General features: G+C 47.7%; 1 protein-coding gene across 1 annotated transcript; it reads left to right on the top strand.

The window, feature by feature from the left end:
* BATF (basic leucine zipper ATF-like transcription factor) lies at positions 1-27,587 on the top strand. Its single transcript, XM_004698721.2, has 3 exons — positions 1-65; positions 2,582-2,686; positions 27,387-27,587. The coding sequence occupies exons 1-3, from the start codon at positions 3-5 to the stop codon at positions 27,585-27,587; spliced, it is 369 nt and encodes a 122-aa protein (XP_004698778.1). The 5' UTR covers positions 1-2.
* The last annotated feature ends 355 nt before the right edge of the window (positions 27,588-27,942 follow it).

Here is a 27,942-nt window from a genome sequence, read left to right as displayed (position 1 = left end):
GGATGCCTCACAGCTCCGACAGCAGCGACTCCAGTTTCAGCCGCTCTCCTCTCCCTGGCAAACAGGTAGCATCCTTCTTCTCCCTCCTGCCTTCTGAGTCCCCCTGGTGGGAGGCGGGCAGGGTGTGTGTGTAGAGAATGAGGAACCCGAGGAGTGAGGAAATGGCTCGTGACACCAGCTCCCTGTTAGACTTCAGACATGGTGTTTGCAATGCAATGGTGACTATGGGCAGAGATCCCTGTCCTTCCACCCATTCTGCCAAAGTCCCTTGGGGGTCCCCTCATCCTCGCCCCACCATGCTCCCCACCCCAAGAAGCTTTCGAGGGAGCCCAGAAGAAAAGGAGCATCAACAGGCTCTGGTTTCTCCGGGGAGAGGGGCTAGCTTTTCCAAGGCCGACGAGAGGAGGACCATGGAGCTGGGAGACTGGCAGATGCCACCCAGATTGCAGACAGGCCGCTCCCCAGGAGAGAGTCACTGCGGCCAGAGCCACAGGGGTCCCTCCAGAGCCTTTTTAACCAATTGGAAACAAGTTAGAGGGAGCTGTGGGGTGCTGCCCCGCTGGGGTGTGGGGGCCACCGCTAGAACCTGCCCCCCATAGGGTTTCTGAACATAAACCAGAAAGTAGTCCACACACTAGCTGGAGACATTCCCAGGCCCGGGGGAGCCCAGAGTGAGCAGCGTAGGGCTCAGAAAGGCAGGTGTTGCCTGGATGGTGCCTTTGGCTCAAAAGGGTTCTGCTGAGGACTGTCCCCAGAGGGGTCACCCTGCCTGGCACCCAGATCTGAGGCTTTCTCTTCACATCCCTCTTTGGCACCCCTCTCCAGAGGAAAGCCTCCTCTTTCTCATCCCAAACCCCAGTGCCTTAAAATCGTTCCCTCTCAGACAACTGTCTTCTCCCCACGGAAGAGCGACTGCCCCAACCCGGCCACAGGAACGTAGACTCGCAGCTGTCATGAATATCTACTAGGAGGCCAGCGGGCAGGGGACCCCTAGAGGGCGCTCCACACAGCCGAGATGCCATCCGAGCCGCTCGGACTGCCTGGAAATCGGCATTCTTCTCGGGAAGGAAATTGCTTGTGGCTTTCTTGGTAGTATGGTTCCCGGGCCCCTCAGAGCGCCAGCTTTCTTTCTAAGCCTTGTCCACCTGCTGCAATGGCCTGGGAGTGTGGGGCATGCTGGGGGAATTCGGGGTCTTGCTCTGGCAGCTGCACCCCTCTGTGTGAGGAGGGGGTGAGGGAGGCAGGGAGTGGGGTCTGGCTACAGATGAGCTTCTCGCAGACCCCTACCCTTGTCAGCAGCATGGGGCATGGCCCAAACTCTCGGCCTAGGCAGAGGACACACACGCCTGTGGGGTGGACTGAGAGGAACTCTGGAAGACCTCTCTGTTCTCCCAAGCACTGCCTCCCAGAGCCAGGAAGTCTCCCTCAGGAAAGTTATTCTACTTGATGTGGACACCCAGTGTGCACTCCGCATGTGTCAGGGACTAAGGACTCTGGGGAATGGGAACTGGGGTACGGATGGCTGCAGGGAAGGAAGAGGCAGCTCTGTGGTGGGACCTCAGCCCAGAGACGCAGCCAAAGACTCCATGGATGCTAACCAGCGAGGAGGCCGCTCGTGCTGAAGACTGCAAGGAGTGCCAGCCAGAGAGACAACTGAGCAGGGGGGTGTCTTAGAAGGGCCCCTGATGTAGCATCAGATGATAGAATTCTCTGTCTCTCGCCCTTCCACGACCCTTCCACTCCACATCCTCTCACCCCAGACACACACGCACGCACGCATGCATGCTCACCCAGGTAGGGGTGTCTTAGAAGGGCCCCTGGTGTCTCTGTCCCTCGCCCTTCCACGACCCTTCCACTCCACATTCTCTCACCCCATACATGCACGCGTGCTCACCCAGGCAGCATCCCAGCTGTGGTCCAAGGGCAGTTGGATGGTGAGCGGCACAGGCTGATGCTCAAGAGGAAGAATGTGCCCGCTCTCATCTGACCCGGGACGCTAAACAGGGTCAGGGCCGGCTTAGTAGTTGGATAGGAGATGCAATTTCCAGATTGCTCTAAGTTGGCATGGGCAGGCTCTGTGCGACATAGTTTCCTTACATCTAAAATGGGGAAAATAACACCAACTTCCAGGATCAGAGAATTAAACAAGAGCCCCTCGGTTGCCCAGAAGCTGGTGCGGGCGGTGGTCATCAAAGGTCCCCCCAAAGCCTCCAGAAGGCTCTGGGTCAGGCAGTAAGAAGATAGGGGGAAGGAGGTGGAGATCGGCGCCCGAAGAAGAGAAGGCGCCATCAAATACATTTCAGTACCTTCCCCACATTTGCATAAATACAGCCTCCCTGAGAGCTGGAGGTCTCTTGCCCTCTTGCCCTGTTCTTATAGCTTTTGGTCAAACCACTTGCTGAGCCCTGAGGACCTGGGGACCCCGTCTGGGGGCAGAGCCGTTGGGTGGATGGAGAGATGGAGGGAGGGGAGGCGGGGAGGGGGCACGGAGGGATGGGTGAACAGTCACCACCGAGAGATCCTGGTTTCCTCGGGGAGAGAGGCCCACCCTCATCACATTCTCCTGGTCTCTGCCGCCCAGGGCTCATCAGACGATGTGAGAAAAGTTCAGAGAAGGGAAAAAAATCGCATCGCTGCCCAGAAGAGCCGACAGAGGCAGACACAGAAAGCAGACACCCTGCACCTGGTGAGTGTTGACACGTTCCTTCATCCTCTCGAGCCTGTGCTGCCTGCCAGCCACCCATCTGCCCATAGCACGATTCTGCCCTGTGAGCGTGCGGGTGGCGAGAGGCGTTGGGGGGGTGAGGGTTATGGAGGCGAGGGGTGGTGACGGGAAGCACCCCCATGATGATATCGAGAAGATCCTAGAGCAGGGGATGGACCAGAAGGCTGAACTCCATTCTGCCCCTTCCCCAAGAGGAGTTGGACGTGGGGAGTCCACAGCTGGGGAGAAGGTAGAGCCAGCGAGGGCAGACCGAGGGGTGCAGAGCGCAGAAGGCAGAACTCTCTGGGGAGGAATCGCAGTGCCCCAGAGGGTTGGGGACGTGGAGGGAGGACAGGATCCCACACTGCTGGACCGTATGTTTCCACACCTGGGAGGGTGGTTCTGCAACCACCTGCGTTTTGCGTTTAGGACCAGATGGTCTACGTCACTCTGTGCCTTGTTTTCCTTTCTTGGGCATCATTGAAGTTTTATTTTGATACTTCTGTCCTTATTAATATCCCAAGGGAGTAAGATACCGTGTCAAGTGCGCTTAACCTGGGATGGTCACCATCACGGCTGACACTCGCCAGAGAAGGCCGTGTCCCTGGACTTGCAAAGGGTGGACCGGTCCTCCTCCAAAGTCCTCACTGGTGTTTCTGCGTTGTGGGCTTCATTACGCAGCGCTTCCCCCTGGGCGCCCAGACTGTTCACTTTCTCCTCTTCTTCAGTCTGGCCCCTCCTCTGGGTCTTGCTCACTGCTCACTTCCTCTCCCATCCCCTTATCCCCTCCCCTTGTCCCCTCCCTTGGTAACTCCACCCTCCCGTCGTCTTTCCTTCAGAAACTTCTCACACTGCTCAAACTCATACCAAACTCATCGCCATCAAGTCCCTGCTGAGTCACAGCCACTCTATAGGACGCAAGGGTGGGGGGGGGGAGAACTGTCCCGGGAAGTTTCAAGACCCTAACTACACGTGGAAGTACACAGCCCAGTACTTTCAAATGGCTGGCCTTGCCTTTGCAGCTCAAAGTGTAACCCACTATGCCAGCAAGGCCCCTCGCACTCCCTCATTGCCACCGAGTCGATGCCAGCTCACGGCGACCCTCTAAGCAGGGCAGAGCTGCCCTGTGCGTCCCGGAGGCTGTAATTCTTCACAGAAGTAGAAAGCCTTGTCTTGCTCCTACTCTCATCCCAGTAATTGATTTCAATCATCAAAAGGCAGCTTTGCTATAAAAGCACAATTGGAACCAAGAATGAATAGCTTGGGCTTAGATGAAAGAATAAGAGAGCAATCAGTGAGCAGCTTAACCTTAGAAAGAATAAATAAGATCAAGTGTTAGGAAAAAGGGGTTATTCTCTAGAAACCCCAAACATTTAGATTTTATAAGGAAAGAGCAGGCTGCACCTACACTTTGGATGGGCAATTGTGTTTTATTTGAAATGTATTCAGGATTTGCCCCCACTGCCCACCAACATAGTTTTGAAGTTCCTAAATATTTGTTGAATTGTAAAAAAAAAGAATGAGGGCACAGGAAATCTGTACCTGTCTCTGCCAGCTGGTGTATTTGAGATGCTGGTACATATGAGGGGGCTTCAAATATTCATGGAAAATTCTATCTTTCCATTCCATTTTCCCAGGAGCTTTTTTGCAGCCCCCTCATGAATGAGAAATTCTCTGCAATTTCATTGTGACTGAGGGTCTCACTACGCTCCAATTTTTTCCTGTTTTAAGCTTAAAAGTCTACAATCACTCACTTTGTCCCTGATTCTGATTTCATATTCTGTAGAGGAAACAAACAAATGCTTAAAAGTTAAACAAACAAAGAGCTGTTTTCATCCAGGCAGACAACGTTCTGAGACTGACAAGCTGTTACAGATAGTAGCAGCTGAGTATAGCTCTCCAGCTTTATGGTCAAACGGGTCTTGAATCTTACCTCTGTAGTTTGCGCTCTATGGGTCCGACCTTAGAAATGTTCTCAGTCTCTCTTAGACTCCATGTGCTTATCTGCAAATGGGAAATGACCATAACTAGCTGGCATAATGGATAATGCTTTGGGTTGCTAAACCCAAGGTCAACAGATCAAAACCACCAACTGCTCCATGAAAGGAATATGAACCTTCCTATTCCCACAAAGATTTATAATCTCAAAGTCCGCAGGGGCAGCCCTACCCTGCCCTGTAGGGTTGCTGTGAGTCTCAATCAACTCAATGGCAGCCAGTGAGTTGACCTCAGAGAGAGAGCATATATAGAGCTTGTGGAAAGCTAGTATATAATTAATTCTTTAACAACGTCTACTAAAAAAAACCCACTGATTCCATTTTGACTCATCACAACACTCTATGGGGCTTCTGAGGCTGTACCTTTCCACCTGAGCAGACAGCCTCACCTTTCCCTGCTGAGTGGGAACTAGGTGTGAGCTGCCGACCTTGCAGTTACCAGTTCAATGTTGACCCTACAGGGCTTCCTTGTTTTGAGACTCAAGATAAATAATTACAACTAAGGTAGCGTGTGTATGTACATGTTATTTTAAATCCTAGAATCCGCTTTGAAAGACTCCTTACAGGTTGGAAAGTTCAGGCACAGTGTACCTGATCACCGGTAGTGATGGAAAGCTCTTTCCCCCAAACATATGGACAGAGGAGTGCTCCCTATCTTGAGCTACACATTGGTCTCCCTGGCAATTTGGGCCTTCATTCAACCCCTTAAAGACACAGGGATGTCGGGAAGGACATACTGATGGGCGTGGCCAGGCTTTGAATTCTAACTCAGCCTTCTCTCTAAGAGCAGAGTCAGAACCCAAAGGTTCTGACTGCCATAGTCATGGCTGCACTGGGATTCTCTGTGGAGTCTGGGAGGCCATGGAGCCCCAAGTCACAGTGATCACTGCCCCCTCCCCCACAGCCTTAGTCTCTAGAGCAATGGTTCTCAACCTTCCTAATGCCGCGACCCTTTAATACAATTCCTCATGTTGTGGTGACCCCAACCATAAAATTATTTTTGTAGCTACTTCATAACTGTCATTGTGCTACTGTTATGAATCGTCATGTGAATATCTGATAAGCAGGATATATTTTCATTGTTACAAATTGAGCATAAAGCATAGTGACTCATCACAAAAGCAATATGGCATATATTGTGAAATATTTATTTCTAATGACAGATAAATGAAATTTTGTCTCAAAGCATGGTGTAGCATGGGTAACAGTCTTCACGCCGGGTACTGGTGGGTGGACGTATCTGCATGTGGGTGGACCCGCCTGGAGTCAGATAGAGGAGTGGTGTCTCGGTTCCTAAGACCCTCGGAAATACGTGTTTTCCATATTTCTGATGGTCGTGGCAACCCCTGTGAAAGGGTCGTTCGACCCCCAAAGGGGTCGCGACCCACAGGTTGAGAACTGCTTCTCTAGACTGTTCCCAGCCTCACCTTACCTGAATACAAATGGGCTCATCCCCACCACCTTGCTTTTGAGGACCATCGGATCAGTCTCTCTCTCTCTGGCCAGCGAACGGGCCACGTCAGAGTTTACACATCCAGCTGGAGGATCGTACTCAATGGGACACATCCAGCTGGAGGATCGTACTCAATGGGACACTCGTCCTTGGCTTTGGCAGAAGCTCTTGGCAGCAGCATGTGCATCAGCTGCCACCTGACAGAGCGTTCGGCTGCCGTCTGAAATGTCCGTCTCCTCTCAGGTGATCATCTCCTGTTAGCTCCGTCCATCCCAACCTTGCTGATGCTTGCGACTCAGGGAGAAAATGTTCTGGTTCACCAAGCTGAGGGCCTTGGCTTGTTTGTCCTTGACGCCTCGGCTTGTGGCCGTCCTCCCGCCTCAGACACAGCTGGACGGCTCCTCCCACGGGGCTTGGAACTTGGCTTCAGAGAGGCTGTCAAAAGTATGGTCTCAAATGAGGACCATCTTGTCACCTCATATGCTGGGGCAAAGAGAGGCTCTCAGTTTCCTCTCTTGTCACTCTCACCTGTCTTAAAATAGCCAACCTAGTTGCCTTCTTTCTGCAGTGAGAGTGAGAATGTGAGATGCTTGCTCCCTAAAGGTTTCAGTGTCTGTCCCCTAAGTGACTTGCACCAAATGCCGTAAATTGCTTTTACAATGGAAGATTAGGGAGGGAGCCTATGGGAGTATTATGTTTAACCTCATCACAGTGTTAAACCAGCCCCCACCTGGCACAATCCTCATATCAACCGGCTCATGCGCGATTCTTCTCCTAATTGTAATACCAATGAACTGAGTCCACAATCCATTTAAATTCTTCTTGGTTGGGCCTTCCACACAAGTACTTATGACACGTAGTTGCTTTTCTCCTGAAGACAACTAAGGGGGCTATTAGACCATTGATTAAAAAGGAGGAAGGCATACCATGACTAGTTAGTGTCTAAAAGAGATCCGTAGCTAATAAATGGATCCAAAGTAGTTTAAGAACACAGAAAAGATTAGAAAATTAATTATAAAATTTCAGATTAATATTAAAAGATAAAAAGTTTCCTATATGTAAACCATAACCAATTAGAAATTAATGGAAGGAAAGATTCCATGTAGACTAGCCATGGCAGCAAAACGATAGCAGCAGCCAATGGGAAGAAGAAGCTCATATAATAAAAAACATGCAGCTCGGATTTTTTTAAACTTGAAAATTATCATAAGTGACTGAAAGACCTAAATAAATGACAAAAATAGTAAGTTTCTTTTAATTAACCTTTGCATTTAATCAAATCCCAATAGAAACCCAGTAGGAAATTTCTGGGAGTTGGGAGGAACTAGATTAGCTATTATAAGCTTCCATAGAAAAAAGAACTTTATGTAAAAATTGTAATAAAAATTCTTAAAGAGGAGTGAAGATTAAATGAACATGGTATTCACATAAATTACAAACATGAAAATAAAAACAAGTTGTACATTGAACAGAATAGAATATAAAAATGTATGCAAATATAAATTCAAAATTTTAGACCCAAACATATATCATGTCCTAAAAAAACTAGGGCAAATGTAAAATGACTCAGATGGCATTTCAAATCAGTGACAAAAAGCTGAATCATTCAATAGGATTAGGGCAACTGTAAGCTATTTGGGGGTAAAGGGGTAGTGGATCTTCATTTCTTATAAAACACACATAGATTAAATGCAAAAAAAAGTTAAAGATATTTGAAAAATATAAACATTAACACTTATCTTGGAAAGAAAAAGTTCTCTGGTGATGAAATATAAAACCACAAAGGAATCGATTAACATGCATAGCTACATAAAATTAAAATGTTTATATAAAAATTAAAGGTATATAAAAATAAAAACATTTATATAGCTTAAAATGCTACCAGTATATGCACAATCAAAGGCAAATGACAGACTGAGAAAAACATCTGCTAAAAAAGAAAAATTTTATTTACTTACTATATGGCAACTCTTATGAATAAGAAAATAACCTGAGAGAAAAATGAAGAATGGTTGCAAATAGGCAATCCACAGAAAAATTTAAATAAGCAGCTAGTAAATATGTGACAAGATACTAGACTTCTTTTAGTTAGGGAAATAACAGTTAAAACAACTGTGGGAAGCAATAGAGAGGTCTGAGGGGCCGGCCCCAATCCCACCTACATGGAAAGCCCCTCCACCCCCACCCCGCAGAAGAATTCACTTCAGAGGACAGCATTGAAGCTACAGCTCAGGGAGAAGGACATGTCTGATCAGAGCACACGGGAGCAAATGAAAAGGGAGGAAGAGAGAGTGGAGCACATCCTGGCCCACTAAGTTTTGAGGACGATATTCCCGCTCAGAGCAGCCAATGCACAGAGATAACCACAGGGCCGGCCCCACTATAAGACACGACATCCCTCACTGACCCATAGTGCTATTGGGGACAACACTGGAGACACAGTGTGGGAATTGTGCCTGATCTGACCCCACAACACTGAGGCAAAACACTAAGGGCATGCAACAGAACAGCAAGGGGAGCAGAGCAAGGAAGTCCCGAGGGAATACCAAAACTAGACTTTGGGGCCAGGGTGTGGCACCCCATCAGACTTGACCGGAAAATACTCCTAAAGGTTAACAAAAAGACCTTGAATTATTTACAGGCTTTTCTCTCTCTTTTTGTCATTGGCTTTTTGTTGTTGTTGTTTTCTATTGTTGCTTTGTTTAGCTCTGACTTGTTTTTTGTGCATATTATTATCTCTGCAGGTCTATCTAGATAAGATAGGTGGGATAAACTATCGGGAGGAGAAAACAACAGGACTGACAGTTGGGGTGGGGGAGGGAAGGAAAGAGGGGGCGGTGGGTGGAAAGGAAGTGGTGTTAACAAACCCAAGAACAAGGGAACAACAAGTGATCCAAAATTGATGGCGAGGATGGTATAGGAAGCCTGGTAGGACTTGATCAAGAGCAATGTGACCAAGAGGAATTACTGAAATCCAAATGAAGTTTGAGCATGATAGAGGGACAAAAGAAAAATAAAAGGAAATAGAGGAAAGAACTAAGAGGCAAAGGGCATTTATAGAGGTCTAAGTACAGGCATGTACATATGTAGATATAGCTATATATGATGATGCGGAAATAGATCTATGTGCGTATATTGATAGGTTTAGTATTAAGGTAGCAGAAGGACATTGGGCCTCTACTCAAGTACTCCCTCAATGCAAGAACACTTTGTTCTATTAAACTGGCATTCCATGACGCCCAGCTTGCCGACACGATCTCTGAAGACAAAAGCATGTGCATAAGCAAATGTGGTGGAGAAAGCTGATGGTGCCTGGCTATTGAAAGATATAGCAACTGGAGTCTTAAAAGCTTGAAGATAAACAAGCAGCCATCTAGCTGAGAAGCAACAAAGCCCACATGGAAGAACCACACCAGCCTATGTGATCACGAGGTGTCAATGGGATCAGGTATCAGGCGTCAAAGAACAAAAAATCATGTCATTGTGAATGAGGGGGAGTGTGGAATGGAGACCCAAAGCCCATCTGTAGGCGACTGGACATCCCCTTACAAAAGGGTTGCAGGGAGGAGATGAGCCAGTCGATGCAGTATAGCACTGATGAAACATACAACTTTCCTCTAGTTCTTTAATGCTTCCTCCCCACCACTATCATGACCCCAATTCTACCTTACAAATCTGGCTAGACAAGAGGATGTACACAGGTATACTGGTACAGATAAGAACTGGAAGCACAGGGAATCCAGGACAGATAAACTCCTCAGGACCAAAAATGAGAGTGGCGATACCGGGAGGGTGGAGGGAAGGTGGGATAGAAAGGGGGAACCGATTACAAGGATCTACATATAACTTCCTCCCTGGGGGATGGACAACAGAAAAGTGGGTGAAGGGAGATGTCGGGCAGTGTGAGTCATGACAAACTAATAATAATTTATAAGTTACCAAGGGTTCGTGAGGGAGGGGAATGGGGAGGAGTGGGGAAATGAGGTGCTGATACTAAGGGCTCAAGTAGAAAGCAAATGTTTTGAGAATGATGATGGCAACAAATGTACAAATGTGCTTGACACGATGGATGGATGGATTGTGATAAGCGTTGTATGAGCCCCGAATAAAATGATTTTAAAAAGAAAAAAAACAACAGTGGGATGCCCTGCTAGATTAGCAAAGATACAAACGTTGCCAGTGCGTGCTGTTGCCATGGCAGTGGAGAAGCAGGCACCAGCACCTACTACGACTGGGAGTGCAAGTCAATGGGGCCGTAAGTGAGGGAAATTTGCTCACGGTCATCCGCCAACAATCTGTGTGCCACTAATTATATAAAAGTCCACATGCCTTCAAAGAGATGTCTCCATTTCACTTAAAGTGACCCCATTACTGAGAATGCACAGTTTCGACAACGACGAAAATCAAACATTGCTTCAGAGGATAGTTTTAATTTAAGGGTTAGGGTTAAATATTTCTTCAGGGTAATAGTTTCTTTTCTTGGTGTTCGTTCTGAATATTCTAATTGAGTACTTACCTATGTGCCAGGTCCAGTGTTAGAAGCTCGACGTGCAGGGTCTCATTTATTTGAAAAAAAACCCTCTTTTGATGAGGCTTGTATTGGGTTAAGTAACCTGTCCAGAGAGACCGTTTATGACCAGGTCTATCTGATTTCAGGAAGCATATCGTAACCATTGTTTTTTAGTACTTTTTCCCTTCAGACTCGTTTAAAGATTTATTCATCCGACCTAAGATATCAACCATATTTGTGCACACATACCACATACCAGCATTCTGTGTGTGCTTGCCATTATTTTGCAAAGTGTTTTCATAAGCGTTATGCTAAATTTTGTACATGTTACCATAAAAATTAACATAGCACACTTATCAAACGACTGGGGTGTTGGACAGGGGAGGGGAGCACTGAGGGAAAAATGCAGAAGGCTTGTATTATTGGAATAAAAATACAGTGTTACCAAGTCAGTGCTGACTCCGGGTGACCCCATAAGCCAGAGTCCACCAGGCTCTGTGGGTTTCTGAGACTGTGCCTCTGTATGGAAGTAAAAGGCTCATCTTTCTGAGGAGCGGCTGGTAGTTTCAAACTGCTGACCACAGGGTTAGCAGCGCAACTCATAACCACAGCGCCACCTCCTTGATTTTCTTCCTGTATTTTACATTTTTCTGTTCTTCAAGCACATTTGCCAAAGTCCTCTCTTTCCCACCATTATTAGGCATGATGAAGAATGTAAAAATATCTCCAGGCCAAATCTATATGTGTATATACTGGTTTATGTGTGTGTACAGGAATACACACAATCAAACCTATACCAGTGTCCGTTGAAACCATAGTGATAAATATGAACATTTTATATGATAATAGCCCTTGACCCATAAATCCTACTTAGAAAGGCCTGAAAATGGTGAAGGAACAAGAATGCTTACTGCATTATTATTTGTGAACAGTAAATTATCTTAGTAGGTCAATAAAATTAGACAGATGCCCAACAGCACAGGGTGAAGCCTGTTTTGATACTTTCACCCAGAAAAATTGGAGGGTGGCATTAAAAATGACTATCTTCATCAAAACGTAAAGATGGCATAGCACTGAGTAAAAATCCAGTGACAGAGAACATGCAGAGTTCATCCCGTTCATGTAAAATGTGTGGGTTTGGGCATGTCTGCATGCACAAAGATTTCTGGAAAGATGTTTAGCAAGATGCTGATAGTGGTTATTTTTGAGTGGCTGTGTTTGGGGGAAATTTCCCTTTTCCCTACTGCTTCTCTATTTTTTTCAGATAATGTGTATTATTTTTTAAAAATCAGAATAAAACATTAGACTATTTGTACCGGCGGAGAGAAAAAAGTATCAATATAATCCACCTGTCCTAAGGACTTGTCCCACGGATGATGGTTTGATGTGGTTCATATTGTGAGGCTTTTGGGGGACCAGGCCAATTCTACACCAGTCTGGATCCTGTTCGAATGGGATTTGGACTCCCAGGGTAAGGGCTGACACCTTCTCACCCAGCCGCCCTCTCCAGAAAACAGCACGCAGATGTCTCGCTCTTGAGAAGAAGAGAGAGTCTTGTGAAAGAGCCCCCGACCCAGCTGCTTGGAGTATTTCTTTGTTAATGGGCATGGGCTGCGTGTGCAGGATGACGGCTCCTTCCGACTGTGGGGATTTGTCGAGGCTTCACACTGCAGCCCGTGGAAGGAATGTTCGTTATGACGCGGTCCCATCTCCCTGAGGACAAAAATCACAGAACTCCCAGGGGACATGGCGATGTTTTAGGCCGATGCCTGGTTCTGCTCACGAAACCTCTGATGCTTTTCTTTGTTCTTTGCAGTGTTTTAGCAAACATGTATTATTTTTAAACACAAATATCTCTATGGCTAGTTACAAAAACAAACCGTTTGGGTACCCTCAGCTTACGTGGATGTACAGTCGGGATGCTATTTTGATCTCATGCTGGCGGCCTCCCTCATCCGGGTGATGTGTCTGTGTCTTTGTCTCCTCTTTTTTAATTTTTTTTAAATAAATCATTTCATTGGGGGCTCTTACAGCTCTTATCACAATCCATACGTCAGTTGTGTCAAGCACACTTGTACATATGTTGCCATCATCATTCTCAAAACATTTTTTTCTCTTGAGTCCTTGGTATCAGCTCCTCTTTTTTTTTTCTCTTTTCTTTCTTTTTAAATCAATTTATTGGGGGATCATACAACTCTTATCACAATCCATACATTCATCCATTGTGTCAAGCACATTTGTACATTGGTTGCCATCATCATTCTCAAAACGTTTTCTTTCTACTTGAGCCCTTGGTATCAGCTCCTCATTTGGTCCTCTCCCTCCCCTCCCCTCCTTCCCTCATGAACCCTTGATAATTTATAAATTATTGTTAGTTTGTCATATCTGACACTGTCCAATGTCTCCCTTCACCTACTTTTCTGTTGTCTGTCCCCCAGGGAGTGGATTATATGTAGATCTTTGTGATCGGTTCCCCCTTTCTTCCTCACCTTCCCCTTCCCCTCCTGGTATCACTACTCTCATTATTGGTCTTAAGGAGTTTATCCGTCCTGGATTCCCTGTGTTTCCAGTTTCTATCTGTACCAGTGTACATCCTCTGGTCTAGATTTGTAAGGTAGAATTGTAAGGTAGAATTGGGGTCATGATAGTGGGGGTGGGGAGGGAGGAAGCATTTAAGAACTAGAAGAAAGTTGTATGTTTCATCGGTGCTATACTGCACCCTGACTGGCTCATCTCCTCCCCACGACCCGTCTATAAGGGGATGTCCAGTTGCCTACAGATGGGCTGAGTCTCCATTCCGCACTCCCCCTCATTTTTCCCCCTCTTTTCTTAAAGTCATTCAAGAACCCAAACCCCTTACCTTCCCACTCAGTACGCCAGTGTGCCTCTTTGTGAAACAGCTCTGCTAGGCATGCGCTTTTGCTCCCACAAGTCTTTTTGAAAAGTGTAAGCCAAAAAGGAGGCCGTGAACCAAGCAAGACAGGGGAGCAGCCAGGCATTCTTCTGCTCCAGACCCCAACCCACAGGAAGAGACCAGAAAGAGAGAGAGGCCCAAGCTTGAGAGGGGCCACAGTTTAAATGTTCCTCTATGAGCAAAGATTTTCAAGTTCTGGTCCAAGTGTAAAAGGACAATGACAGATTGGGGACATAGTTGCATTAAATGAAATCATTGTGGGATGGCTTCAAGGGCATGAAAAGAAGCAAAAGACGGGGAAAAAATCTAAATAGATGGCAGGAGAGACTCTGAAACTTGCTCTTGAATGTAGAAAAGCCCAAAGAAAAAGTGGAAGAAACAATTAAATGGAGGGGTTGAACAGAATAATTCCAAAGGGTGGTTCAAGGAGACCAAATATTGTGAAATGTGCAACGACCGGAGTTAGAAAGCCAACCGGGAGAACACCCTTGGTCCTTCTCAAGCGGAAAGCACTGAAGAAACAAGTCAAGTCCCCGGTGGCACTATTGAAGGATGCTCTGAGCAGAGTATTGAACAGTACAGGAAAAAAGATGGAAGGATTAACCAAAGTCACTGTGGCCAAAAAGAATGGGGTGATGTTCCACTACTTGAGGAGGTAGCAGATTATGATCAAGAACCGATGGTACCAAAAGGAGAACTCCAAACTACAGGCATTGGAGAAAAAACATCCGGGATTCCACAGAATACCGATTGAGAAGTTGACTAAATATGGTGAAGCAATCTAACCCTGACACACACTTTTCCAGATTTTAAAGGAAATACCACAGTGTCCCTCTGCTGTCTTTGAACTGCTGTCTCTTGGCCTGTGACAGGTTCTACATGAGCACGACGCAATGCGGGAAGTGCCTCTTGTCTAAGAAATATAGAGGAATTCTAAGAATAACCTTGCCAACTACTGAGAGAGATTCATATGTGGGTCTATTCTAGAAGGGGAAAAAAAGTGATGCAAGAGGATTATCAAACAGTATCATTGATATTATGTTCAAGTACGATTTTGATGATGATGATACAAAAGTTATTTTTTAAATCATTTTATTGGGGGCTCATACAATTCTTATCACAGTCCATGCATATATCCATTGTGTCAAGCACATATGTACATGTGTTGCCAGCATCATTCTCAAAACATTTGCCTTCTACTTGAACCCTTCATATCGGCTGCTCATTTTCCCCTTCCCTCCCCCCTCCCTCTCCCTCATAAACCCTTCATAATTCATGAATTATTATTGTTTTGTCATATGTTACACTGTCTGACATCTCCCACCACCCTCTTCTCTGCTGTCCATCCCCCAGGGAGGAGGCTATATGTAGATTCTTGTAATCGGTTTCCCCTTTCCACCCCACATTCCCTCCACCCTCCAGGCATCGCCACTCTCACCACTGGTCCTGAAGGAGTCATCTGTCCTGGATTCCCTGTGTTTCCAGTTGCTATTGGTACCAATGTACATCCTCTGGTCTACCCAGATTGATACAAAAATCATTGCAGACACACATTGACAGGGAACGGCCATAAATTCAAACTGGGTTCAGAAGAGAACGTCAGATGGAGGTTGGCGGCAGATAGAGAGCTAGTCGCTTGTGCTTTATCAACTAGGAAAAGGTATTCAACTGTGTGCCGAATAACAAGTATGGATGACATAGAGAAAAGTGGGAATTCTAGACACTGCACCATGCTCATGCAGAACCTCTACACGGACCAAGAGAGAGAAGTTCAAAGAGACAAAGGACACTGTGTAGTTTAAAATCAGGAGAAGCGTGTGCCGGGGTTAGAACGCTTCCCTACATTTATTCACACCTGCATGCTGAGCAACTAATCCAAGAGGCTGGGTTGTCTAAAGGAATATGCAGAGGACACACCCCTGCTTGCAGACAGCAGACAAAACTTGAAGAGCTTACTTATGAAGAAGCAAGAAAGAATATAGCCCTCATCTGGATCACACCTTAACACAGAGAAGCATCCCATCATCCAGAAAACAACGTTTCTCAACGAAACCTGTAAGCAACATGGTGATAAATGGGGAAAATACTGAAGTGGTCAAAATTTCATTTTACTTGGATTCATACTCAATACTGGTGGAAGTATCAGTCAATAAATGAAAAACAATGTATCGCACTGGATAAATCGGATGCAAAAGTCCACTTCAAAGTGTTAAAAAGCAATGATGTCACCCCGAGGACCGTGGTAGTTGTATGATTTATGTCAACTAGACACTCCTGGCTAGGGGTGGAGTTACAGCTGTCAATCGGGCCACAGACTGATGGTCCTTCCCTGGGGGTGGGGGTGGAGTTCTCACAAGGTGGACGGAGAATCTCCCCCTGATTTCTCCCTCTGTGGGTTTTTGCTTGCTGGCCACCCTGAGAGCTGCTGGAGCCCTGCCATTGGATCCACATGACTGCCCACACAGGCCTGCGATCTTCCTGCAGTCTGCATCATTGCATGTGGCTGTGTGTCTGAAGAGGGACTTCTGCATTAATATTGGACTTAAAATTTGAGCTGGACAGGGATGGGATGCTTTCCTGGATATGTAATCAATTCTTGATATAAAGCTATTTCTTATACATCTATGAGTGTCGTTGGATTTGTTTCTCTAGTCAATCTGGCCTAACAGAAGGATGAAGGTGTACCTGTCTAAAGCATGGGATTTTCATTCACCTCCTATGCTTGACAGTGAATAAGGAAGATCAAAAAAGAATCGATGGATATGAATTGTGGTGCTGGTAAAGTATAAAATATACCATAGGATGGCAGGAGAATGATAACAATCTGTTTTGGAATAAGTACAAACAGGTGATCCTTAGAATCGAGGATGAAGACACTTCATCTCATGTCACCAGGAAGGACCAGTCCTGCAGAAGGACATCATGTTGTCCGTTGGCACCGTCCTTTCATGGCAATGCTTACCGGGAACTGGAAGGCTGGTTGTGCCCTTTGCCCAGTGAGCTCACTCCTAAAAACTTGTCCTAGGAAATAATTGCTCCCAAACCAGAAACAGTTTTGGTAGCAACCAAAATATCCAATATGAAGCACCATTTGAAGAAAACTAAGGGTTATCCATGTGAGGGTGTGGCCATAAAATAATAGTTAAGGTGACGATGAGATGTGATGAGTTATGACGACGGAAAACAAGATGCAACATTGTGCTGTGCTGCGCGTGAGATTGTGTAAAAACCAGCATGCATGTTGTTGACAAATGGCCATAGGTACAATTGAAAGCAGTGTGTCAGGGGACAAGGATTATGGAGGTTTTAAGTTTAAAGGTAACTTTGATGTAGTTATACTGCATTTTTGACATTAAAAGCAAGAAAATGGTCAAGGAGAGTGGAGTCAACTTTGGTGGATATCAAGGACAAAGACAGGATATCCTAGAAGGGCAACTTGGGGGTCCTATTTCACTAAGGCCACTTTATAATTTATCCTCCAAACAGGGGCATTTTCAAGAGTCAAAAAAACACCCCTCGTTGCCATTGAGTTGATTCCGATGCACGGCTGACCCTCTAGGACAAGGTGTAACTGGCCCTGTCAGCTTCCAAGCCTGTAACTCTCAGGGGTGTAGAAAGCCTTGCCTTTCTCCTGAAGTGCGGCTAGGGGTTTCAAGCCACTGACCTTACAGGTAGCAAGCAGCCCAATGTGTAACCACTACACCACCAGGGCTCTGAGAGTAAAAGAGAGCGACAATTAAACTTATACCAAATCAACAGGGACCTCTAGCTGTAGGGCACCAAGGAAGGTGCCTGGAGGCCTTAGGCAAGCTCCAGCGTGTTGTTAAAGTTCCCGACCAAGCGGAGAAGACCGGATGCCTTGGCGGTTTCCTGGACCTGTTGCTATTAGTGACCTCAAGTCCATCGTTCCACTCGTAGCAACCCGTGCAACGGAGAACAGCTGCTCCATCGAGTTTTCTAGGCTGCCATCTTTCTGCAAGGTGTCTGGTGGTGCAGTGGTCAAGTGCTTGGCGACTAACCCCAAGGGGGGCAGTTTGAACCCACGAGCTGCTCCTTGGGATAAAGCTCTGGCAGTCCGTTACTGTAAAGATTACAGCCTTGGAAAAGCGTGTGGGGCAGCTCTCCCCGGTCCTTTCGGGTCCCAGAGACTTAGAATGGAGACCACAGTAAGGGCTTTGGCCTGTTTGTTGTTCAGTCCACACAAAACGGACACCTGATGGACCTTGGTGAAATGCCAAGCCAGTGTTGTTTAGATTTTTATGAGCAACCATAAAAAAAGCATATGGTTTTATATTTGATTATAAATCTGATGTACTCAGGTGCTTGATTGGCCGGATAACGTCAGGCTTCCTACTAACAAATACACCCCATGCCCTAATTTTACAGACCTACACACACACAGAGGGTAGCCTTGATTTCATGTTAGCTCTCTCATTTAAACTCTCCACCACCCAATGAGTTGCTATTGCTTCCTGTTGTATAGACCAGAAGGTTCAGGCTCAGAGAAGTCACCAGCTGGGATTTGGGTGAGTTTGCTGCCACTGATCCAGTTCCTGCTCCCTGGAGCGCAGTTACCCACTGGCTCTCCATTGGCCAGACTCCATCCAGCCTCAAGGGTCTGCTGAGAACACCTTTTCCCAGTTTCCATGTCCATCTCCCAACTCACACACCAGGGCCTCAGAGAGGTTCACCTTCTCCGTTCCCATGCCTGAGTGGCCTTTAATGTCATCTGATTTAAATTTCATGCCATCAATGCTGCTTAATTGGGTTTCAAACAGGGAGCCATTTGACGTCCTGCACAGCACTGTTCACTTGGTAGGATTCATTTACGTATTGTTCTGGTTATTTTCCAGTCTGGTTGCCCCACAGAGCCACTGGTGGGTTTGAACCACCGACTTTTTGGTTAAAAGCCCAGCACTTATTCACAGCACCACCAGGGCTCCTTGGGGAAGGTCCAGTCCAAATGAGTGAAAGAGCAAGCTGAGTTCCTGTGAACGTGCTGCCATGTGGTCCCTGCTAACCCATCATCGCTTCAGTTTGAGGAACAAAGGTGTTGCCAAATAGGGGTCTAACCTGGGCCTGGTGAAAGAAAATAGATCTGTCCGGCTCACTGGTCGCTATTCGGGAGTTACAGAGAAGTCGAGCTATCCAAGCACTCAAATGGTTGGTTAGATACTTCCTCCGAAGTTCTGTCGTCAGCCCAGCTCTCAACAGTAGACGCCTCACACAACTCTTCATACACAGAGTTCAGATGTTGGCAAATGATTACAGAGGCCAAGTTGGCAGCCAAGAGACATGATTTTCTTGAGCAGTGACGATGTTCCAGCCTTGTTTCAGGCACTGAGGAAGCAGCAGGGAAGTCAGGGACCGTCCCTGACCTCACAGGGCTCAACAGTGGACAGTTATTAAATGATGGTTATGATTTCTGACTTCTCTTACCTCTGGCCTTTTCCTCCTGAGAATGAAGAATGGTGGGCTACTTGAAATATAATAGTAAGGAACTTTACCTTAAATGAACATTGGTCTTTTTAAAAAATGTTTTTCACCTTAAACATGTGCTCCCACCTCTTAAAAATTGTTCGTTTATATTATAAAATAAAATACAATTAATAAAATATCAGACTACTAACCGACTGTAAGGTCAGTGGTTCAAACTCACCAGGCACTTTGGGAGTAAGACACAAGGCATCTACTCCTGTAAAGATTTACAGCCATTGAAACTCTACAAAGGGTTGCTATGAGTTGGAATCCATTCAATGGCAGTGGGTTGGTTTGTTTGGTGTAAATATATAAAATGAAAAATATAAAGTGTGTTGAATAAAATAACACTTCATTAATACAACTAAATATTATATTATTTTAATTGAAGAACCAGCTGTGAACTTCATGCTCAGCATGACTGTACAGTAGGCTGACTTGAAAAATATTTCTGAAATCTTGATGTCTACGTCTCACCTCAGAACAATGAACACAGACTCTCTGGGGCCGAAGACCCGGACTTAAGACTTTCTAACACCCTCCGGGAGGTTCCAGTGTGCAGCGAGCGTGAGAATCGGGGAGGGTGACACTGGAAGGGGTTGAAGTTGAATTGGTATAGCAGCATGTTTGGAGTGAGTTTGGAGCATTCATGGGACTACATCCCCCAGATGCTCTGTCCAGAATCCTGATAGCTTAAAATATATATACTTAAATATCTATTTACATATACATAGAGAGAGAGAGCACACAAAATGAGTATAAGCCCTCAGTGATGGCAATTATTTGTTGCTTTGTGGTTCTTTTTCAAAACTGGGTTTACTAGTGATAACCTTTCTCACTTGAGAGATTACTTAAGATTGTGTTCCAACTACAAGGAACAGAAAAACCATCAAACAGAGACTTCAACCAGGACCAGTTCGTTTTTCTCTCACAAGAAGCTGAGAAATGGACAGATCCGAGCTAGTGCCAAGAGATCACCAAAGAGCCAAGCTGCTTCTGTCTTTCTACGGCCATCTCATCATGTGGCTCTCTTCTGCAAGGTGGCAAGAAGCCGCCTGAAGCATTGGTCTGTGTTGAGAGAGGGCGGCCTTTGTCCTAGCACGACTTGGCCTTTCTATTTGAGAAGAGATGCCACGGAGGTATTTCTGCTCCCATCTCATTGGTCAGAATTCTGTCACATGGCCACGCCTATCCCCAAAGGCAGCTGGGTATTTGAGCCCTCGTTTTCTCAGCCCCTCTAGAGGGAAAGCAAGGGAATGGCTTGGAATGAAGACCAGTGAACAGGTGGGGCCTCCAGACAGGGCCCCAAAGGCTCAACATCTGTTGAGGAAGGCATTTCTGGTGAGAGCATTAACTCTCAGGAGTAACATTATTCAGGGAAAATATCTGTGGACCGATGATGGTCCCACATTTTTCCTTCTAAAGTGAAGAATAGGACTTGGGGCGATGTGCCCCAGGCAGGGTGGGAACGGTAGGCATAGATTCACCGAGACTTGAGAAGTGTCCTACCTGTCCGTTGGCAGACTCTTGGAAAGGTGGGCCCCACCCCATGTCTGTGTTTGGGAGACAGGAGGTGGCAACTGCTGGTGAGGGAACAGAAGTCTGAATCTGAGGGATACGCTTTGCACCCCACTCTCTTCATCTGATGTACTTGGACATGCTATCAGGAGACACTAGTCCTTGGGGGTGAGTGGGCTTGGGGCATCCTTCTTGGGAAAGTAGGGGGTCCGTGAAAAAGAGGCAGATCCTCAGCAAGACGGATCAGCAGAGTGGCTCTCACCATGGCCTCAGACAGACCAGTGGTGAGGACGGTGCAGGGCGGGCAGTGATTCTTGCTGGTGCACACAGGGCTGCTGGGAGTCGGGCTGACTCCCCAGCCGCTCTTACTAAAGCGTGGGCGGGAGCTAAAAGGTCGTCCCATCAATAAATGACTCTGTGTTCTGTGGAGGAAACACACAGGCACTATTTTCGCTTTTCTAGAAATTGGGATTCAAAAATCCAAGGAGAAGGTCAAGGCCCTTCACCACAGTTGGCAGGGAAGAGGACCTGCTCAGAATGACTAGAGTCCTTGGGTGAGCTTTGGCCAGGCCCAGCTGGATAACGCCAGCTATCTTTGGCCTGGGTCCCACCGGCTCCCTGGGGTAAATGAACTGCCTGGGGATTCCCCATCATTCAAGAGCTCTTCAAGTGACCCCCTCCTTGGCCCCTCCAGTAGGGGATTTCCCAGAATGTTCCCAGACCCCGAGGCAGCCTCCTCCTTCACCACCTCCACCTGTCTGTGGTTCATGGTATGGGTGGCATCAGGTGACCCCACAGGTGAGAGTGAATTGTGAAAACTAGCATCTGGATTTGCATGAGTGGGAAAGAGGAAAGATTCCATTAGAAAGCCCACAGAGGTGAGGCCTCACTGAAGCTAACTATCAAATATCATAAGAGGTTTAGCAGACTTCAGAGGCAAGAGCAGAGGGTGGCCCAACTGAGGCTAAACCCAGGCTGAGCTGATTCAAGTAGCTGCAACAGCTCACAAGCTGTGCGACCTTGAGGAAGTTTCTGGATTTCTCTGTACCTCTGTTTTCCTCTTCTGTAAAATGGGAATATTATCTAGCACATCAGACTGCCTCAAAGATTAGGTAAACTTTTTTTAAGCGCTTAAAAGAGTGGTTGTCACATGATAGCGTTTAATAGATGTTAGATATTGGTGGGCCAAGTTCTGTTATTCTTTTAAAATGTTTGTTTCTACTCATCATTCTCATAATCGAGTCTGTATCTCTATGTCCCCCTCCCCCCTTTGAACAGTTCAAAGGTCTGTCTTGCTAACTGCATTCAGGTAGTAAATTTGGAACCGGGAACTATTTGAGAGTTAGAGGGGGCTTGGGGAGCTTCTAATCCTGGTTTAGCAACATTAGCAGACTGTTAGGATCCCCTGGTGAGCCTTGAACAAGCCAGTGTCCAGGTGGAGTAGGATCTAGGCAGCCAGACACCAGCTGATTCAAGGTCTGCGAAGGACAGAATACATAGCTAAGGTCAACAAGTGTTGCTTGGGTACAGTCTTCCTGTTTTAAAGTGAAGTAACTAGAGGTCAGAGAGGGAAAGCAATTCCCTGAGAGTCACCAGCCAGGATAAGGACCCAGGGCCCCTGTGACCCCAGCACCATTGATGGTATCTGCCACTGGCTATACTCAAGACCTCACTCCCCATCTGGAGGAAGGTCTGGCCTCAAGCCAGTTCCCCTTCCTGAGAAATATCCTTACAAGTGTTTCCCTCCTGACTCTGCTCCGGAGGCAGATGAGAAACCGTGTGAGTGATTTGGGATTCTCATGTTGTGTTTCAAGGACTCCCCAAACCGAGGCCTGGGATTCTCTTGAAGGATGACCGGACTAGTGTTCTCTTGAGACCTTCAGCCATTGGCATTGCCAGTCTTTCAGGGAAAGGAGTTGAGTATGATAGATGGACCACAGGGCTCAGCAGGGCAAGACCCCAATAGAAGCCCTGCCCTGCCCCCTATGTGATAATGAGGCTTTGCCTCAATCACCCAGTGTTTCCAGATCTCTGAGAAAGTGAGGGGAACCCCACAGCATCTGCTGCCACTAGCCTGTGGTTATTCTGTGGGGGATACAATGTGGGCTTAGCCCTGGGCCTCAGTTGGCCTCATCTATAAAGTGGGGGTAAGGCTTTGACTTTCCATAAGGCATGGGCCAGACGAATTCTCAGAGAGATTTCCGCAGAAGCCAAAATGTCCTTCTCGACCCCACCTTTCACCAGGGAGGATTTGAACCAGTTCCGTCAGGGCCGACAAAGTGAGATTAGATTAGAACCGACCCCCAAATGTAAAATCTGCGTGAAGGGCAACAATAACCTGAATGGAGAGATGACAGGTGCAAGTCCTGGAGGGGGCAACTCTGAAGACACCCTTTAGGGAGCTTGATGAGAGAGAGTGATTGGATTGTTGTCAGAACTATGGAGAGCGATTCGCATTCAAGGCAGCCTCCGCAGACGCCCTCTGTGAGCCAGCAGGCTTTGGGAGATTTGTTTGCTTTGCAATGCTCAACTATCCCTGGTTTCTGTTTGTTTTTAAGAAAGGGATTACGTTTCTTGCAGGAAATCAACCTGTCACTTCCCTCCATTCTGGCTACCATTCTAGTTCACCGGCATTGTACACATTTCCTGGTTCCAGGGGTCCGGTGCCCATTGATTGGGACGTTGGCGGGTGGGCCGTGCTACCTAGGCCCCCTTCAGCAGCGTGTGCGGAACACTGGGGCCCCAGAGAGAGTCCGAGGCGGACGGAGCGATCAATCGCCTGCGCGGGGATGTGGCCGTCCACCGAGGCCCCCAGGCCCCGCAGGAAGCAGTCTTGCTTCCCAAGGTGAAGGCCGGCTCCTGTCGCAGGTGGTTTTCTGGTGAAAGCTGAAGGCGCTGATGAAGCTCTTCCTAGAGCTCCGGGAAGCTCCGCAGGCGGGCAGGGGAGGGCCAGGTGAGAAGCCTGCGCGCGGAGCCTGGAGGGCGGGGCCTGGAGGCGGGCCTGCGGTCACTTCCCGAAAGCTGGGCCCGCCCCCTGGGCGGGGAGAAGGTCAGCGCGGTCCGTGCGCCCGCCCACCCCGCCCCGCCCTTCAGCCGCGGGGGTTTGCCCAGGCGCCTGGGAGCTCAGAATTTACTGTAAATGTTGCCACCGGTGGAAACTCTCAGAGGGGGCGAGGAAAAGGGGTAGAGGAAGGGGCCGGAGCTCCCGGCCCCCAGTTCCCGTCTTACCGACACCCTCCCTCCCTCTCTTCTCGTTGAGTTGCTTTATTTTGCCTTTCGGTAAGGTGGGGGGGATGCACTCCCGCCGCCGGTGGATGTGCCAGGAAACAGCCAAATGGTAAAATGAATGAGCCAGTTAACACTTTGCCCAAGAAAGCAGGCCCTCGCTCCGCCAGCCTGGCCACAACTCCACTGGACTGGACTGGATGGGTCCCCAGCATGGATTCCAACTCCTGTAGAGTCTAAGTGAGCTAACTCCATGGGGGGGTCCTTGGCTGTGTTCTTGACCAATGGAGGAGTTTCTAAGCTGACTTTGCTGACTTTGCTGGTGGATATAACCTGCTAACCTTTAAGTTAATAGCCAAGGGCCCCCTGTGCCACCCTGGAACTGCACCCCAGTAAAGATGACTCAGTGCCTGGCTCAGACTGAGCATGTGCCTCTCTGCCCTCCACAAATGCATGGAAGCTTTCTGACGGACAAGACCACAGGTGTATGGGGGGCCCTGTCCCTGGAAAAGAACCCCAGATCCTTATATCTTTAAACCGGCAATATCCCGTGAAGTCTTCCTGAGGGCAAACGATGGCTTAGGTGAACCCGTCTGCCTTCAGCACTGCGCCTTTTAAAGTGTGGTCTGCCTGGGATCAAATGGACAACAGCAGTTTGAAAGGTTGGGTGAGGTCCTTAGGGAGGAGTGGTGTATGTGTGTGTGTGTGTGTGTGTGTCAATGGGGAGGACCAACAGGAACGGAGGGCGAGGAGAGTCACACAGGACACTTCACATGGCACTACGCTGTGTCATGAACACAATGAAATTTAAAAACAAAACACCTGGGTGGAGGGGTGATAGGGTCTCTAGCCATGTGCTGGGAAAATCCAGGGGCTGCCCATCAATTCATTGTGTCCTCCTGATGAAGTATTTGGGGCATTTTAAATGCCAAGCTATCTGAACATCTGCTCGCCGCCCACCATAGTTTTGAGTCAACTTCCAGGGCCAGCAGTTGATGTCACCAGTCAGCAGACAATAAACATTCAAGTTGGTCCTGTGGGCCAGGCACCGGGCCACATGTTTAACAAAGACAGCCTCCAACCAGGATGTGTTTAAATGATTTTCTTTTAAAATTAATATCACAGTTGACTGGTGTTTCCAAAACTTGCCTGATCATTAGAATAACATGGGGCATGAATTAAACATTTAGACTCCCTGAGGTACCCTAAGACTACTTACTGAATTCAAATCTCTAAGGGAAAGGTCTGAACCTATACTTTGAATGAGACCTCACCTTAATTTAACCAAATAGAATTAGGAAGGAAGGGACAAAAAGACCAAGTCTTGTCAGGGTACCCGCCCTAACACATCATCACGGGTCTGTAGACGCAATTGTACAGTGATAATAAGTACAGATTATAGTAAAGTCATAGAGAACATGAGAGATGGAAGAGAGATTGAAGTAACGGAGTCAGACACATTTCATAGTAGCACGCTCACCTCAGCCTCACTTGGTGGGCCACGATATTTATTGCTAACCAAGGCTTTTGTGTTCTCTGGGGACATACAAGTCCCCTAATTACAGATGATGACATACAGAAAGGGTTGTGCTGTAGGTAATACAGTAATGGGAGGGGGGTGATCTAGGGGTATCCACGCAACAGGAAGAGGAGGGATTGGGGTTACACATGTGACAAGATAGGCGGATCCTAGATTCAGGATGGCAGCCTAACTTTGAATGTCACTGAGCTGGTTTGACCTGTTCTCTGGCTCACTATAGAGACCATTATCAGTGGGGTGTAAACCTCACCTAGAGGAACCAAGCCTTTAGGGAGAAGTAGCCCATTGTCCTTTACAGCAGGGAGAAGGGGCCTACCTGCGTGGAACCAGACAGTAGTCTGGCAACTGACTGACTGCCTTCAGGGAAATAACTTGACAATCGTTTACCGTTAGCTGCAAGCAGTGTCCTAAGTCTAACATATTTGGGGGAGATGACTTGGGAGAAATCTTTCTGTTTCCCACAAAGTCTCTAAATATTTGCATCTTCAATGCCATTTGCCTTTCCTTTGAGAGCAGCAGTGATTAGCATAAAAGATCTGTTTGATCCAGGGGTGTGACCCTTAAAATCACATTGGAAATACCCGTGCAGCTGTTTGAAGGTGGGAATGGCTTTTCGTAAATGCTCATTACAAGGGCCGGATGTAGTTACGAGTCGGGCTTCTAACTGCAAGGTCAGCAGTTTGAAACTACCAGCTGCTGCAAGGGAGAAAAACAGGGCTTTCTACTCCCATAAAAAATGACAGTCTCAGAAACTCACAGAGGCAGTTCTACCCTGTCCTATAGGGTTGCCATGAGTTGGCATCCACTTGGTGGCAGTGAGTTTGGGTTTGGGGATTTTTTTTGTTTGTTTGGATGGATGGTTAATTAATGTTGTGACCAGTAATCAGGGTTCCTCTCTGATCTTGCATTTTCCTAACTGGTATGTTTCTGAGTTTCACCACCACCATCCCCAAAGCAGCAAGGGAATGAGGCCCCCCACCCCAAAATGGGAAGTGTATGTGCTTGGGTTGCACCCAGAAGATGGTAAAATAAGCAGCTGGGTGAGCAGCAAGGAGCAGAAGAGCAACTTGTGGAGGATCCTGAACATTTCCTATGTACAAAGACCCCAAATGTCCCAGAATTCCAGGCAGTTCACCCTGCACTTGGTCTGTAAGACAATCCGTAGATGGGAGGGGCCTATGCAAATCACCTGGGAGAAGCAATCGGCTACGAGTGTAATTAAGATGTTCTAACAGACGGCTATGTCCTGCAAACCACTTTCCCTCCATACATGCTTGCTATACTCCTATACTCCCTCCATGTACACCCGCACAGAGGCCCGTGCACACAAATTCACACGCACATTTACACACACGTGTGTCCCAGAAAGAACCATCATTACCATTTTGATAAGTCAAAATAGACCAATAGCAGCTAGGTCACACCGTGCAACCTGATTGTTGGTGCTGCTAGCTGCCTCGGCATGGATTTGCACTCACAGTGACCTAGGGTGTGCACATTCAGGTCACCAGACCTGTCTTCTAAGGTGTCCCCAGGCGGGTGCCAACCTTTCAGCTAGCAGGTGAATGCTTATCAGTGTGCACCACCCCCAGTCACCTTTGGCCTGATTCCCATCCAGGAATAGACAAACACAGCCACACAGATGCCTGGGCTCACACCAGATGCACCCTCAACCCCAACCCCAACCCCAACCCCCTGCCATCAAGCCCATGCTGACTCACAGCAACCCTATAGGACAGGGTAGAGCTGCCCCTGTGGATTTCCGAGGTTGTAACTCTTGACGAGACTAGAAAGCCTCATCTTTCTCTCCTGGAGTGGCTGGTGGTTTCGAACTGCTGACCTTGTGGTTAGCAGCCCAACGCATAGTCACTACCCTTAGATGTGCCCATCCCTGTACCTGCAAATATATGTGCCGAAGATGTAGATGCAGCTGTGCACAGACTCACGTGGGCAAGGCCTTCTCCGTGGCTGTGCTAGGAAGAGTCTAAGCTGCTCTCCCCACCTTGCTGCCTCCCCCCACTAACGGCCACCCCTCCCCCCTGCGCAGGAGAGTGAAGACCTGGAGAAACAGAACGCGGCTCTGCGCAAGGAGATCAAGAGGCTCACAGAGGAGATGAAGTACTTCACGTCGGTGCTCAGCAGCCACGAGCCCCTGTGCTCCGTGCTGACCTCCAGCCTGCCCTCACCCCCCGAAGTGGTGTACACCTTCCACCAGCCGCACGTCAGCGCCCCGCGCTTCCAACCCTGAGCGCCAGTGCAGCCTCCACCCCCGGGAGCTGGCACACGGACTGCGTCCAGCACGCCCTGGCCCTACAGAGCCTTCGGGAGCCCCGAGCCAGAGGCCTGGACACGGATTGCACACAAGGACTATGATGGCTGGAGATGTGTGAGGCCTCCCCGCAGGGTGTCACCACCTGGGGGTGCTTCACTCCCAGGTGGGTGGGAGTCCCGGGCCACAAGAGCAGTGAGCATCAAGCCCAAGTCCCGGGCACAGAAAGAGGATGGCAGGGAAGGGCTATTTTTCTAAATAAACTTTGTAAAAGACACCAGCTGGGCAGGGGCCTTTTCTTGAGACCCTGAATTCCCTGGGGTTGGGACCTTCC

Source organism: Echinops telfairi, unplaced genomic scaffold (assembly GCF_000313985.2).
Source record: "Echinops telfairi isolate 266 unplaced genomic scaffold, ASM31398v2 ScPeMD7_18;HRSCAF=68, whole genome shotgun sequence".
NCBI classification, from domain to species: domain Eukaryota; kingdom Metazoa; phylum Chordata; class Mammalia; order Afrosoricida; family Tenrecidae; genus Echinops; species Echinops telfairi.
This window is presented reverse-complemented; position numbering and strand designations above follow the sequence as displayed.

What these genes read in the sequence shown, in the direction of transcription:
- BATF (XM_004698721.2), top strand. Translation starts at nt 3, where the DNA reads ATGCCTCACAGCTCCGACAGCAGCGACTCCAGTTTCAGCCGCTCTCCT. An exon ending in CTCCTCTCCCTGGCAAACAG is followed by an intron (nt 66 to 2,581) that starts GTAGCATCCTTC and finishes TCTGCCGCCCAG; the next exon opens with GGCTCATCAGACGATGTGAG. An exon ending in AAGCAGACACCCTGCACCTG is followed by an intron (nt 2,687 to 27,386) that starts GTGAGTGTTGAC and finishes CCCCCTGCGCAG; the next exon opens with GAGAGTGAAGACCTGGAGAA.